The sequence below is a fragment of the Gallinula chloropus genome (assembly GCF_964237585.1).
Source record: "Gallinula chloropus genome assembly, chromosome: 2".
NCBI classification, from domain to species: Eukaryota; Metazoa; Chordata; class Aves; order Gruiformes; family Rallidae; genus Gallinula; species Gallinula chloropus.
The window spans coordinates 65,574,173-65,587,974 of NC_140086.1; the positions used below are offsets into that span (position 1 = coordinate 65,574,173).

The 13,802-nt window shown below is 41.3% G+C and overlaps 1 protein-coding gene across 1 annotated transcript in view; it reads right to left on the bottom strand.

Annotated features, from left to right (window-relative positions):
- Positions 1-13,307, bottom strand: part of TEX10 (testis expressed 10) — a 62,630-nt gene extending 49,323 nt beyond the window's left edge. Inside the window, exons 1-5 of the mRNA XM_084260054.1 lie at positions 13,250-13,307; positions 10,208-10,396; positions 8,734-9,443; positions 2,821-3,064; positions 579-691 (exon numbers count right to left, since the gene is read on the bottom strand). Coding sequence (XP_084116180.1) covers positions 579-691; positions 2,821-3,064; positions 8,734-9,443; positions 10,208-10,387 — 1,247 coding nt within the window. The 5' untranslated portion in view covers positions 10,388-10,396; positions 13,250-13,307. The remainder of the gene's footprint in view (positions 1-578; positions 692-2,820; positions 3,065-8,733; positions 9,444-10,207; positions 10,397-13,249) is intronic.
- Between the last annotated feature and the right edge of the window lie 495 nt (positions 13,308-13,802).

The following is a 13,802-nucleotide window of genomic DNA, read 5'->3' on the forward strand; positions in this document are numbered from 1 at the left end:
TGCTACTGCCCTGTACCAGAAAAACACTGGTGTGCACACTGCCAGCTACACAGCAAGAGCATTTGACTTCTGCTTTAGTACTGGACAGTAGGCACGATGTGTCCCATCTCCATCCCAGCTGCATTTATCCAGCCTTGTAATACAACTATAGAAATGAAGATACGGGTGAAAAAAATAGTGTTTTAACTACACTACATTTTGATGTAATTCAGCAGTCAACTGAAGAAACCATGCAGAAATACAAAGCCAGTCAAATGCACGCTGATCACCATTTAGCAATATACAAATTCCAGATCAAGCACTCAAAATACTTCAATTCCTCTAAGACAGTATTTTAATTTCTACTGGAGACTGTTCACATTGTTTCCTATAAAATACTTTTACAAAGAAGAGCCAGAAGTTCTCAATTCAAAACAATGCCACCTTACTATAAAAACTTCTCTACAGATCCTCAAGGAATACACAATAAGACGTCTTCTCTTCCAACATTAAAAGCTTAGGGCTGGATAAAGCATGTGACTCACATTGTCTCACTTAGGAAATTAAAAGCTGTAACATCACACTGATTTTATTCTTACCCTTTGCATGAATCTTTCTTTTTGTGCTTTGCTGTTTCTTGTAAAGAATAAGGAAAATGACGCATGAAGTGGTGCTTGAAATCAACAAGGTAATTCATTCGAAGCCACAGCTCCTGTTAAGGAGAGCAGATGACAAACAGAAAACACAGTAGTAAATTAAATACATCTATGCAATCATCTTCCAAAATCCATTATTGGTATCAATGAAAACCAGGAACTTTAGCTTCTCTTGTCAAGTTTTTGTATGTATTTACTTTCAGAAGTCAACATCAAGTCCTGTGCATGCACCTGAAGGTCCACAAAACAAGTGAGTAAAATTGTAAGGAAATGACAGAATTACAAAGTTGGAAAAGACCTTTAAGATCATCAAGTCCAACCGTTCCTGTCCTATGCCAAACCATATCCCTAAGTACCCAATCTACCCTTTTTTTAAACACATCCAGGGGTGGTGACTCAACCACCTCACAGAGCAACTTGTTCCAGTTGAGAACATGTACTCATTCAGTTTAGATTAAGTGTTCTTAGCACATATATGCAATATTAAACAGTATTGCAGATTTAAATTGAAAGTGGATTTAAATCAATTTATCAGGGTACTTAAAAGTTAGAGGGAACTCTGATGTACCTACAGTGACTGTCCTGAGTTTTGCACCAAGACACACTCTAGCACTGCCTGCATCTTTCCCCATCATTAGTGCACTTGCAGGGCAATGCCCACTGATGACACGTTTTCCAGTAGGAAGGCCATGCTTAAAGTGACCTTTAAAAATTATTTTTTTCAGTACTTTAAAATAAATTTTACTTTGTGGTTTAGCAGACACTCGTCACCATTCCACAGACTGTCCAGCAGATCACAAAAAAAAGCTTGCATCGTTATGAAATCAGTCAGGCAGAATTATCTTTTTGATATTCAAGTATTAAGAACAGAGAATGACCATTAAACTATTTCAAAGATTAATAGGTTTTCCACTAAACATAGGGGTTTTCCAAAGTGTCTCTAATAACCCACTTTGTCCCATAAACCCAAGGACCGTTAAATAAGCAAAGCTTCAATTTTCAAACTGAGCCATTTGAATGCATTTTTAAAATATATTAGCCTGACTATAAAGGGAAACATAAGACAAAAGTTTATATTATCTGAAATGCAACATGCTCAAAAAGAGTTGCTTGGACATCAGATTTTTTTTTCTTCCCAAAAATATCCCAGTCATAATGCAACTGTATGTACCTAAACCAGCTACATCTTGACACAAGAGCCCTCCTACATGACCCTATGGCTAAGGGCAGCAGCTCTGCAGTACCCTAAAGAAAAAGGCTCAGGGCAGGCACAGGTATTTACCTGGCCAACAGACTGGTTTCTGCCTGCTTCCAAGAGGCCTTCTAGTAAAGATGAAAGGGGAACAGCATGTTTTGTTTAGGCACATCAAATCCATCCCTCAAGGCTGTGCATGTTAGGTAACTCGGATCTAATGGAATGATTCCACAAATGATTTCCAATAATTCTTCTACATGTAGGTTTTTGTTTAGCAAGAGGACTTGGTCCTATACACAGGTACAACAGAGCTGTCAAGACATTCCTTCCAACTACTCTCAACAACCAATAAGCAAAGAGAAGAGCATTCATCCTCCAGGTTGCAAAAAAATGTTTGGAAGAGCAACAAAAGTTACAAAAAAAATAGCAGTTTATCAAAGTAAAAGACACAATAATTAGGGATAAAAAAAAAATCTAGGATGTTTTCCAAAATTCTTATTGAGGTTTTGAGTCTTACGATACTAGTAATCGTGACACAATGTCAGCTGCATTAAGCAATTAGAAGATCTCATGCCACCATTATCATCCTCTACAATTTCCAAAGGTTTAGGGTTTGCTTCCAATCCTTCCCCTCCCTGGCAAATACACGCTTTCAATATTGTAAAAACCAGGAACACCTCCAATATGCCCTTTCTTCACATTTATATTCTAGAGGTTATTTTGCAGACAAAATGCTCCTCCTTCTCCACTACCTCTTTCAGTTTCAAAAGCTTTTGCACTACAGCCTGTCAAGGACAACTCCTGGAGATGACTGGTGAACTTACTGCTCAGTTACTTTAGAAAAGAATCCATTGAAGAGACCAAACTCACATTTTATTCAAAACCTAAGCTGCTTCTCTCTTAATACTTCCACTACTTCCAATCACCAGAGCACTAGCTTCCGATCAAAACAAACTCTCATTAATACCCCCGAGACCACTTCTCCCTTACCATTTTGTATGTTTCATCATGCCGCTTTGTGAGTTTCCACAATAAATGGATTATACTAAGCACTTGCTGCATAAGATGCTGATACTCTGATTCCAAAAGGTTTCCAAGAATGGGAGCTGATTGTGCAGGAGATGCTTCAATCCAGCACTCAATCAGTAATGGAATTATTACCTCAATAAAACCTTTCAAGTTTTCAGCCGAGGACAGGCCTTTTTCTGCACTGTCCATTACATTTGCCAGAGACCTAAAGGACAAAAGGAAAAAGAAAAAAAGAAAGAAAAAAAAAAAGATCACACTTTAAAAACAGATTACAGCAACACCACTTTCCCATTTTCTGAATGCCAGGAAAAAGGAGTTTTTAACACATTAAAATGTTTGCTTGCTTCCTTGCTAGATATTTCAGTACGGGAAAAAAGGGAGTTGAAACCACCTAGAACAAGCCTGCTCCCAGGTCCCCCTGCAAGTTTGTGTGCTTTTGTGACAACTTATTAGGCTTCAGCATTTCTTTCCCCATTGTTATATGCAAAGTCTATAGAGTGGGCAAATGTGATTTGCATTATCATATCACCCTCAACCAAGAGGATCACAGAATTGTAGGGGTTGGAAGGGACCTCAAGAGATCATCGGGTCCAACCTGAATTCACTACACCAGGCACAACAACAGTAAGAAAAGCTGTACTTCTTAAGATCCTTGAAGCAAAATAATGAAGCTGACTACAAACTATTGTCAAATGCATGAGGTTTATTACAGTTAATGACCATCTCCAGTTATAATAAAAATATGGTTGTTCATATTAACAGGGGGAAATAAAGAAAGAAAACAATTCTGCAGAACATCTAATTTTGGTTCCCACCTGATGTTTAGCTATAATACTCTGGAAAGCTACTAGATGGAAAAAATATTAAAATGATCCAATAACTAAGTTAAACAAACAAAAAAAACCATTAAAAATTTAAGAGATATAGTTTTAATTAAAATCTCTCAAAGCAAGAAAACCAAGATCTTTACCTCCCCACACACACACCCCACTCATAACACACTTCATTTGCATTTCAGAAGGGATTATCAGCACAAATCAGGACCAAATCCTGCTCCCAGGTAAATTCAGGCTGTTTCCATTTTAAAAGGATTCTTTAAATAGAGAAACCTCATAATAATATCTGCTAATTTTAAGCAACATAAGTTTCTCAAAGCATTTCCAAACAAGAGCCTTTAAAAAGAGAAAAAACCCCACCGGAACAGCCATTTCAACTGATAACTTCTAACATCGTTTTCCATGATGATTATGTTTTCTAACTCACCACAGGGAATTCCCATCATGAGTCCAACTTCCTAATACACATAAAATTGGTATGCTGAACTTCCTGTTAAACTCCTTTTTACTTCAGTGATGTTCTCCAAGAGCTTTTTTCTACATACACACCGAAAATAAGATCTGAAAAACTATCTGCTTGCCTTTCACAGACAGCCAGAGAAGATCTGTTTATAAATATTTTAATTTCATATTTGATTAAAGAGGTAAAACAGCTTTTCCTGGTCATCCTATCCTTTCCAAATTACCCAAGCTACGTTTCTCATGCTGTTGCAATCACCTCTAATAGGTACAAAAATAAAAAATTTTACTCTGTTATTTCTCTATGTTTCTCAAGAAAATTACTAAACCAAACCAAACCCAGGTATTAAACTGTAAAAGGAGCAGGGAGATCCACAAAAGAGCAAAAAGAAAGCATGGCTCTTGTAGACTCTTTTCCAATGACCTTCAGTGCAAAATAAAACGGACAAGCAGAAAAATTTTGGCTTTATCTTTAGTACCTGCTACAACTATTAGTCATCTTAAAACTGTATTAAGCTCAGCGTTATCTGCAGCAATCAATGTATGCAGTCAATGTAATCTGGCTTACTTGTGCCTTTTTTGGTTGCTCTGTGTTACTTCTATTGGTTGCAGACACTGGTAGAGACACCAGTCTCTAAACGTGAGTTTAGGGTGAATGGTAACTCTCAGTCATCTAAAAACACAGTAGACAAAAATCCTTCTTCCAGTTACAACCACAACGAATTCCAAAGTGTCACTGAGCAAGCCACTTGATATCAAGACTACAACCCTCACTGAAGAAGTTAGGTTGTCCTGTAAATGCTGTGCCATGACATGACTGCACACTCAACCTAACTTCTGAAGTGTCAGCAATCGTCTGAAATAGTTGTGAAGTAGTAGTCTGTAATCACTTCTCTGTAAATAATACCCAATATTTTAGCATAACTCTGGAGTATGAGCTACCTATTCCTGGCATACCAAAAAATATCTCCCCATTAAACAATGAGCAGTGCCTGAAACTTGAGAAGCCATCCACACACACACCTGAAGATTCCTACAAAAGCTTAACACATACGCTGCACCCAACTATTTCAGTACTTCTTGGACACAGGGGATGGAAAAAGAAAGAAGAATCTGTGCCAAAAGGAATATTCCACCCAGCTGGTGAAAGCATTTGGGCAAGAATACTGTGCATAGTTTTCCTGTCCTCCTGTAAACGAAGCCCCATCTCTCAAGGTAAGACTCCTCCACATACTTAAGATTAGCACCAAATGGGATAAATAAAATCTGACTGGCAGTGAATTCGCACAGTATCTTTAGCAACTGAGTAGGGTCACTGGAACTGGGAGGGTTTGATGTAAATTACAGTACTAATATTTGTCTCACTATGGTGATACTTTAAGGGCAAGGTGGCTCTCAGACACCACAAAGCATATTACCTCCTTATCTACATGAAATACAACTGAAGAGAGCTGCAAGGTATCTGTGTGGCCCTTAACCTCTATTTTTTCTTAAAATGACACTATTTTTATATAGCAGAACCAAACAGAACAAAACTGTGTAACATATTTACCATCTGACAGTAAGAGGATAAGAGAAATTCAGCAAAGGGATACCAAGGAAGTGTAATAGAAACAGAAAGGAAACAACTTTCTGCTGCTTAAAACAGGGAAAGTCATTAGAAGTTATTAAGGTTTTATAGCTCAGAGTCTAAGCCAGGCAACTGTCCTCCTTTTTTGCATGCACTGCCAACTGCAGCAACAGCACACGAAGTACACTGTATTTCCCATTTCTATGACACACAGGTCATGTCATGTATGTATTTTTTCACTATGCTTTGTCTTCCATTTTGGTCTTTCAAGTCTTGTCCGCTTTTCTCGGCAGCTTTTTGTCCTCTCAGGAGAAACAGAAGTTCTACCATTTCTCTTCAGCATCACTTCCAGTCCAAAACCAGGTCACACACCTTGGTATCACCGTATTTAAGTTGTGAAAGCTTCCTGATTTTTAAAACCTGAAATAAGTTTGATGCAAAAAGAAACAGTCAGCACATACGGCAGAGGATACATTCAAAGAGTCTCCTAAATCACTATCATCTTTAATTCACACACAACAGGAAGAACTAGCACAGTCTTTAGATTTGCACTGTTGAACCATCCAGCATCCCAAGCTCAGAACCTATGCTTTTATACTAAAGACTACACACTGATTCTGAAAATTCTTTTCCAGAGTCACTAGGTTATCAACAAGGTGCCACCCCTGGCTGATGAATTTGCAAGATTAAAAAGATACAGGAACTTCAGCACACAGTTAGCAGTGTTTAGAAGCCTACTTTTTAAAGAACCAACTTGAAACTTACTTGCAGCACTAGTAATGAGGCCATCAATACATACACACCACAGTGAGACACTTGTGGTTTGGTCAACTCGTTATCTATAGTTTGCACTTGGCTGTTCATGCACTGACTTCTTTAAAACACAAACACTGTTTGAGATGTCACAAGTACTCAAGGATCATTACAGATGTTCTGCACTTCCTATTGGAAGTAATTTCTGTCCTCCTGGTATGGCCAGAGCAGAGGCCCATGAATGCCTGTAAAAGGCCACAGTTGGGATTGGAAGAGACAGAATTAAACATCTTTTAGATTACTAGAAAAATATTTCAGTGGCAATTAAAAGAGCCACCACAGTAACTTCCAGTCTTAGAATTTCACTGATACGCATTAAAATAAGCTGAACTGGCCCTTTATGCAAACTGAACATACCAAAAACATGCACAAACGCAATAAAATGAGAATAGTTTAGTACCTTCTGCTGATGCCTCTTCTCTTTCCATTCTTCTGTCCTGCTGCCATCAGCTCGCCTTGGATTTTAGCAATGTTCCCTTCTATTCTTCTGGTCCCTCCTCATGCTCGCAAACGCCTTTTTGAAAGTGTTTATAACCACAAGTGGATCACAACGTTTCACCAAAATTTAGCTCCTCAGGAAAGCGGAATCCAGTTCAGGTGACATCAGATGCAAAGTTTATTTTCCTAGACCTTGGACACAACGCACCTTCAGCGATTACAGGGTATGGTACATCACACACCGCATACCATAGAGGGCAAATTACAAGAATCCTCTGATAAACTGCGGCCCACAGCCGTATGCTTCTGACTGCAGAGACGAAGGCCCAAAGACTCTTTTGTGCTCAGCACTGAACCCTTCTCCCCAGTGTGCTTCATTGATCTAGTTTCCAGGTAAAGCTTTACCTGCAGCAGATGCTGTTGGCCATGACTAAACTCTTATACTACGTAACAACCACTTTCACAAGAACACGCTGCATGTTTTATTTAGCTTAATATAAATTTCCTATAAATTACCTACCACAAGTCATACGCTATCTACCACGTGGATGCCTAGAACAGTGGGAGTGGAATGGTCATTTGTACGTCTCCAGAACAGAGACAGGATAAACACCTGCTGATTTAGGCCAACACCTGTGGTATTAAAAGAGAACACCTCTTCTTTGGCACGTCATTCATTCAAAGATAGATGGATACAGCAACGGATTAAACAGTGGGTTTCATACCCTTTTCTGCCACTGAACTCCTAGATCAATTTGATGCAACTACTTCCTACCCCTTATTCAGTCTTCTGAAAGGATTGTGGCTTCTCTGCAAACCACCTTGTTATCTATGGATTAGAAGCCCTGTGTAACAGCTGAACAGTTCCCATTTCTGAAGTCGTTCATTCCAGGTCTCCTACCAGCAGGTATCATAGTAATATATACACACACATAAGGATGCCAATGTTTGTAAGTTATAGTACAGAAGGTTCCCCTCTAGCTTGAAGAGCAGGCAAATCAAAAAGGAAGATCAATAAAAGCTGTTAGTTATTTCTCCCTCACGTCTCACCTTTGGAGTACTACTCCCTCACATCTCTTTAGACTTCTACTAAAAAACACACAAGCATGTGACTAAGCCCACTATGTTTCCTTCCACATTCATCAACATGTCTCAGACAAGACAGCTGTTATCCACAGCAAAGATATACACCAGTTAATTGACTAAAAATATATAGAATTGGAAATTCAGCGGAATTTCATACAGCCAGACACATCTTAACATGCTGCCCTTTTTAAAAGGGGCTATAGTCAAAGAAAATACACTCCTAAGCTTATGATGGACTCTTGAAGGCAAACACAAAATCTGAGTAAAATTCATTATCACCATGTGAGAAACAAGCACATGTTTCACGTAAAGAAGTTCGCTTGCTTGCCTCCAGGTCTGTTTGATACCCTGCAACAACCTGTAACAATCCATCTGCATTCCAAAAAACCCTGAGAGCGCTGGTCTTCCAAAATTACCATGAAAGCATAAAATAAAGCTTTTATTTGATAATGGGGAAGTTCATGATATGTATAGCACAGTTGGTTACCTGCTATTTCCCTGTTTTCAAGCTACTGCAGTATGACTGCACATCATACTACACAACCTGAAGTATGGCTAAGGGACAATCACACAATGAAAGTGTAATAGTTGTCTTCAACAGCAACAAACCCCAGACTAACACTGTGACCACACAGTTGGCATGAGTTCCCAAATCAGTTAACATTTTCTCACCTCAGTCTAAACGATGAGTTGATCTTTGGTCGTAAGCCACCATTTTCAAACAGTTGTATATGTTGCTGATTATTTGCATGGACCTTCCAACTTACACATATTGGGTTCCTCACAGAACAAGGGCTGTCCTTTTGTTCTTGAAGCCCTTCGTCCTCTTTTTCACTGGATCCATCTACTACTGCTTGGAGAAACTTCTTGAGCCTGGTAAGTACATTCAACCTCCACTGCTGAGAAGTTATTCTGCGATTTGGGTTAACAGAGAGCATCCAGGAAAGTTTCTCTCTGTTGCTTTTCAGTCTTTTTGACAGTTGCTGGTGAGAAATAAGCTCTACAAAATTCTTCAACAATATACTGCTGCGGTCTGTGAGAAGAGCTGGGTATGCTTCCAATAACACGTCCAAGACTTTCAATGAATCTTCCTGAATCCCCTCACTGATATGAGTCATGGCACTGGAAAGATGGGCACTTACCAAAGGGAAAAATGGAGCAATCTGTTCGGCTCTTATTCTGGAAGCCAAGAATTGCAGCAGGTGAACAGCTGCTCCTCTGACACCAGAATCTTTGTCTGTAAACACAGCTGCCACCTCACTTATTATATTCGAAAGGTGTGCATCAATTACAAATGGATACTGAGACAGGAGATCTTTGAGCCCAAGAAGTGCATTATGCTTCACCCCGGGACTATAGTGATGCATCTGTGAAAGCAGATCCTGAAAGGAAACAAACACATACACTTCTAACATGATTACTTTAAGCTCTTTAAACCTCTCCACCTATTCCAAGCAAGCTTTTCTTTCAGAATTACAAGATCTACTCTCACAATGTTATGTTCAGAACAAATACAGGTTTAAACATAACAATGAACAAATCATCAAAATTCAAGGACAGGAAAAACAAGATACCATGACTTGCCCTTCAGGTAATTAGATAATCCTCACTCTTCAATTTATGCCCAACCCTACTGACTCAAAGGGATGACCAAAAATAAGGCCTCTCATGCTTGTTCTCAAAAGCTATGAAACCTCTGTCTCAAGCCCCTTCACTGGTTTAAGCAGAGAGCTGCAGGGATAAGGAGACAGCAGAACAGAAGGAAAGCAGAGCCACCACCCCCAAAAATACAAAATTTTCAAAAAATCTTATCTCAGGAAGTCTTACTTTTTAAAACCCTGTCCTTAAATTGCAACCCAAGCCTTTTAAAACATGAATGTTAATTCTAGGTACTTAAGCACGCAAACTTAGGTTTTGCACCTCTGAAAACCTTTCCCATGGGTTATGCATATGCTGGTCCAGCAATTTACTAAAATCATGGGTCAACTTTCTGTCAGGGACGGAGAGGCTATGTTCAGATACTCTGCTGGGTTTTAAGTCAGTTCTTTTCCAAACAAACCCTCTCTTCCCAAACTCCAGCAAACACAGTAAACAGCTAAATGACAAATCATCTTCTGCCATTTCAGAGCGTAACATCACAGAATACCTTAATGTTAAGTTTTCTATTTTGTGTAGGAAGCACTCCATCTTCTTTAAGCTGCTCAGGAATTTGTATGGCCTTTGTTTTGAAGGTAGTATCTGTTGCATTCTCTAGTTTAGGCTTTTTTTTCCCAACTTTTAATTTCACTTTCTGGAAATCTTCTTGATGTTTCCTTTTTTTAGTCATTCTGATTTTCTGCAAAAAGATATTCAGAGTTTCAATTTGATTAAATGCACTACAAGCAAATATTTTTTTCCACCAAAGAGCAGCAAATTCCTAAAGAAGCCTACTGGTTTTATGCTTTTACCTATGCATAAACTAATGTCCACTACTGAGACAAGATGTTAGACTAAACAGAGACTGATACAGTACAGCTGTTCTTTCAGTGTCCAGAAAACATTCTGCTGCTCCTTGGGTTGTCCTTGCTCTGAGAACTACTTTACTGAGAAAGATCACTTAAGTATGTGCATCGTCCACTGCTTTATCAGATGAAGTTGTTGGGTTTGTTTTGTTTTAAATAGTTCCTGCCAATGAAGGAATTTTTTTGCATACTTGACTCTCTATTTTTCCACCAAAGAGCAGAAATTCCTTATGGAGACTGCTGGTTTTATGCCTTTTCCTATGCATAAAATAGTGTCTGCTTCTGAGACAAGATGCTAGGCTAAACAGACATACAGATGGACAGATAGACTACAGCTGTTCCTTCAGTGTCCAGAAAATATTCTGTTAGAAGTCAGCCATACAGACCTACTAGCACAGATATACAGTAAGCAAAACAAACTAAAACCCACTCTGCAGTGCCTGAACCACCTTTTGGCTTTGATTCATCTGTACTGAATCAAGTACTCTTACTTCTACCAGATTTCAAACAAACACACACCACATGCACAAACCAACAAACACTACAAACCTCCTTTATCTTCCTTCCCTCCACGCTTCTAAATCGTTGATAACAGGACTCCAGAAGTTGATGTCACAACACTCAATATTCACATACAAATTGTACCACAACATCTCTTAATTAAAACCATGAATCCATGGTCTAATGGCTTTTAAAAGTGCTTCTACAAGTTACTTACAATTTAAAAGGAGGGGGTGTGAAGGGAGAGACAGGCACAAAGCCATTATGATACTGAGGTTTTACACCTCACAACTTTCTAATGATGACAGGTAACAGAGCTGGAAATCTGAATACTTCCAGATCTCACTGTACATCACATAAGGTCCATACAATCAGGTACATGAACTCTTTGTTTCTTCTCTCTCCCAAACTACTCTAGGTTTTGTAAATTTTTAATATCTAAACCATGCAAAAAAGTTGCAAATACAATGTTTGAATTCTAAAGACTAAACTAGAAAAAAAAAAAAAGAAAGCACAGTTGACTAAACCTTGAAATTTATAAGTAAAATACCAAAAATATGATTCTTTGATGGTGGATGTGATCATCATTAACTCTAGAAAACAGACTTCCACAGCTGATTTTCCCCAATAGACTTAAGAATGTAAAGTTTCCCTCTATCACACTATTTCATTTACGCATCAGTCATCAGGAAATCATTAAAGAATGTTTTAAATCCAAGTGCCATTGTCTATTATTTTAAAACAATTTAAAGAGGTGACTATACAAACATTTGACTACAACTTAATTCCTGCTTTTCATACGCTAGCTTGAAACATCTACCGATTCAATGGCTTTTTAACTGAGCTGTAAATTTAGTGTTAAGTAACCCAACAACTGAAAAGGCTTTTAGAAAAATGCAGGGTTTGGTGCCAAAATAAAAAGGTCCTTTACTGTCCAAGTATAACAACCATGGCTTTATAAGCTTTTGATTTTTACCATATGCATCAAGAGAGAATTACAAGACTTCCACTACTTGATTGCAAGACGTAAAGAAATAACTAGAAGCGTTTGATGTGAACGTGCTTTCCATTCAGAAAGCTTCTTTTATATGCTTATATATATTTAGGAAGGCTACAGATGAAATGCTTGGCATCCAATTAGTGTCAAGAACAGTACAACACAGGTGTACACATACCTGAACAAAGTCAAGTAAGTAATTTTAAAGTATGATAGAATGGTCTGAGTTGGAAGGCACCCCAAGGATCATCCAGTTCCAACCCCCCTGCCACAGGCAGGGCCACCAACCTCCAGGCCTGGATCTACACAAGGTTGCCCAGGGCCCCATCCAACCTGGCCCTGAACACCACCAGGGATGGAGCACCCACCACCTCTCTGGGCAGCCAGAGAGTTTTAAAGGAGGATTATAAAATATATTTTCTCATACTAAAAAAAAAGAAAAGAGTTTACTCTGCACTGCACGCTCTGGAAAGAGTTTACTGCCCATCTAAACGTGCAGATTTCTAAATCACACGCAATTACCGTGCTCAATCTGAGATAAAACGGTCCCAAAACCGAAGCCACCAAAACACCGCAGTGCCTACACCTCCTGAGCCCTGGAGCTAAACCGCGTACAGCCTGTGGAGTCATGCAGATACTTCAGTGCAACTCCTCGCCGGAGCAGCTGCTTACCTCTACGCCCACTCGGCCTCACTCCCTCCGGGCCACGCTAAGTGCACCTAAACCGCTCCTGCGCTAACACAGCTTTACCAGCAGAACCATTACAACAGCCCCAAATCGATACCAGCGTCCCCGAACGCAAAGCTGCACCCAGCAGCAGCAGCAGCACTTCCCAGAGGCTACCTCAGGCGCCGTCCCTTCGGCCGACCCCAACAGCGGGCTTCGGGAAACGGAGCCAAAAGAAGGGGCGGTTTCTTCACCTGTGACTCGCTCCCGGGCGGCCCTGAGGCAGCACCCCCGGGGAGCCCCGCTACCTGCCGGCTCCAGCCAGCAGGAAAACCCCCGGGCACCCCAAGGCGAGGAACAAGCCCCGGCTCGCCTCATCTGGTAAGAGGCTCCCCAGGCGGGCGAGCTCTCCCCCAGCGACGGGCAATACTTACTCGCAATTAACTTGCGGAGGCTCCCGCGCCGGGCGGCGGCCCCAGTCACCCCACAACCGAGCAACCAAAAACCGCCGCGAACGCCATACCCCAAAGCCAACGCGCTGCCGGAGCGGAGGCGGCGGTTCCTCCCGTAGGTCTAGGCCGTTAAACACCCTTCCTGGCCGTCCCGGGACATCTTCTGGCCGGGTCCCGAAAAGCCGCTTCGCTCCAGTCGCTCTACGAGGCGTTTAAATTGAGCGCGTTAGTGCCCGCCCGGCGCCGGGGCTCCCGGCGGGGAGGCCGCGAGTTCGGCTCCCGGGAGCTCCCGCAGCCGCGCCGGGCTCCGCCAACGGCAGGGCGAGGAGGCGGGTGCAGCGGCCCAGGGAAGCCGCCGGCCGGGCGAGCGGCGGCAGACAAACCACGGGGGAAGCGGGGCAGGGGTCGCGAACGACGGCGGCGCCCGGGGCCGCCGGCTTGCAGGGACCGGCACGCCCGCGGCTGTGCTCACGCTTTCCCGCCGCCCTGCGCAAGAACGTAGGGGAAGGGGGTGGGTCACACAAAAGGCGGCCGTTAGCGCAGGGCAGGGCCAGCCGGGCGGCCCCCCAGCCGCGCCCGCGGGCAGCGGTGGGCGAGGCAGGGCCGAGCCGGGCCGGGCGCCTC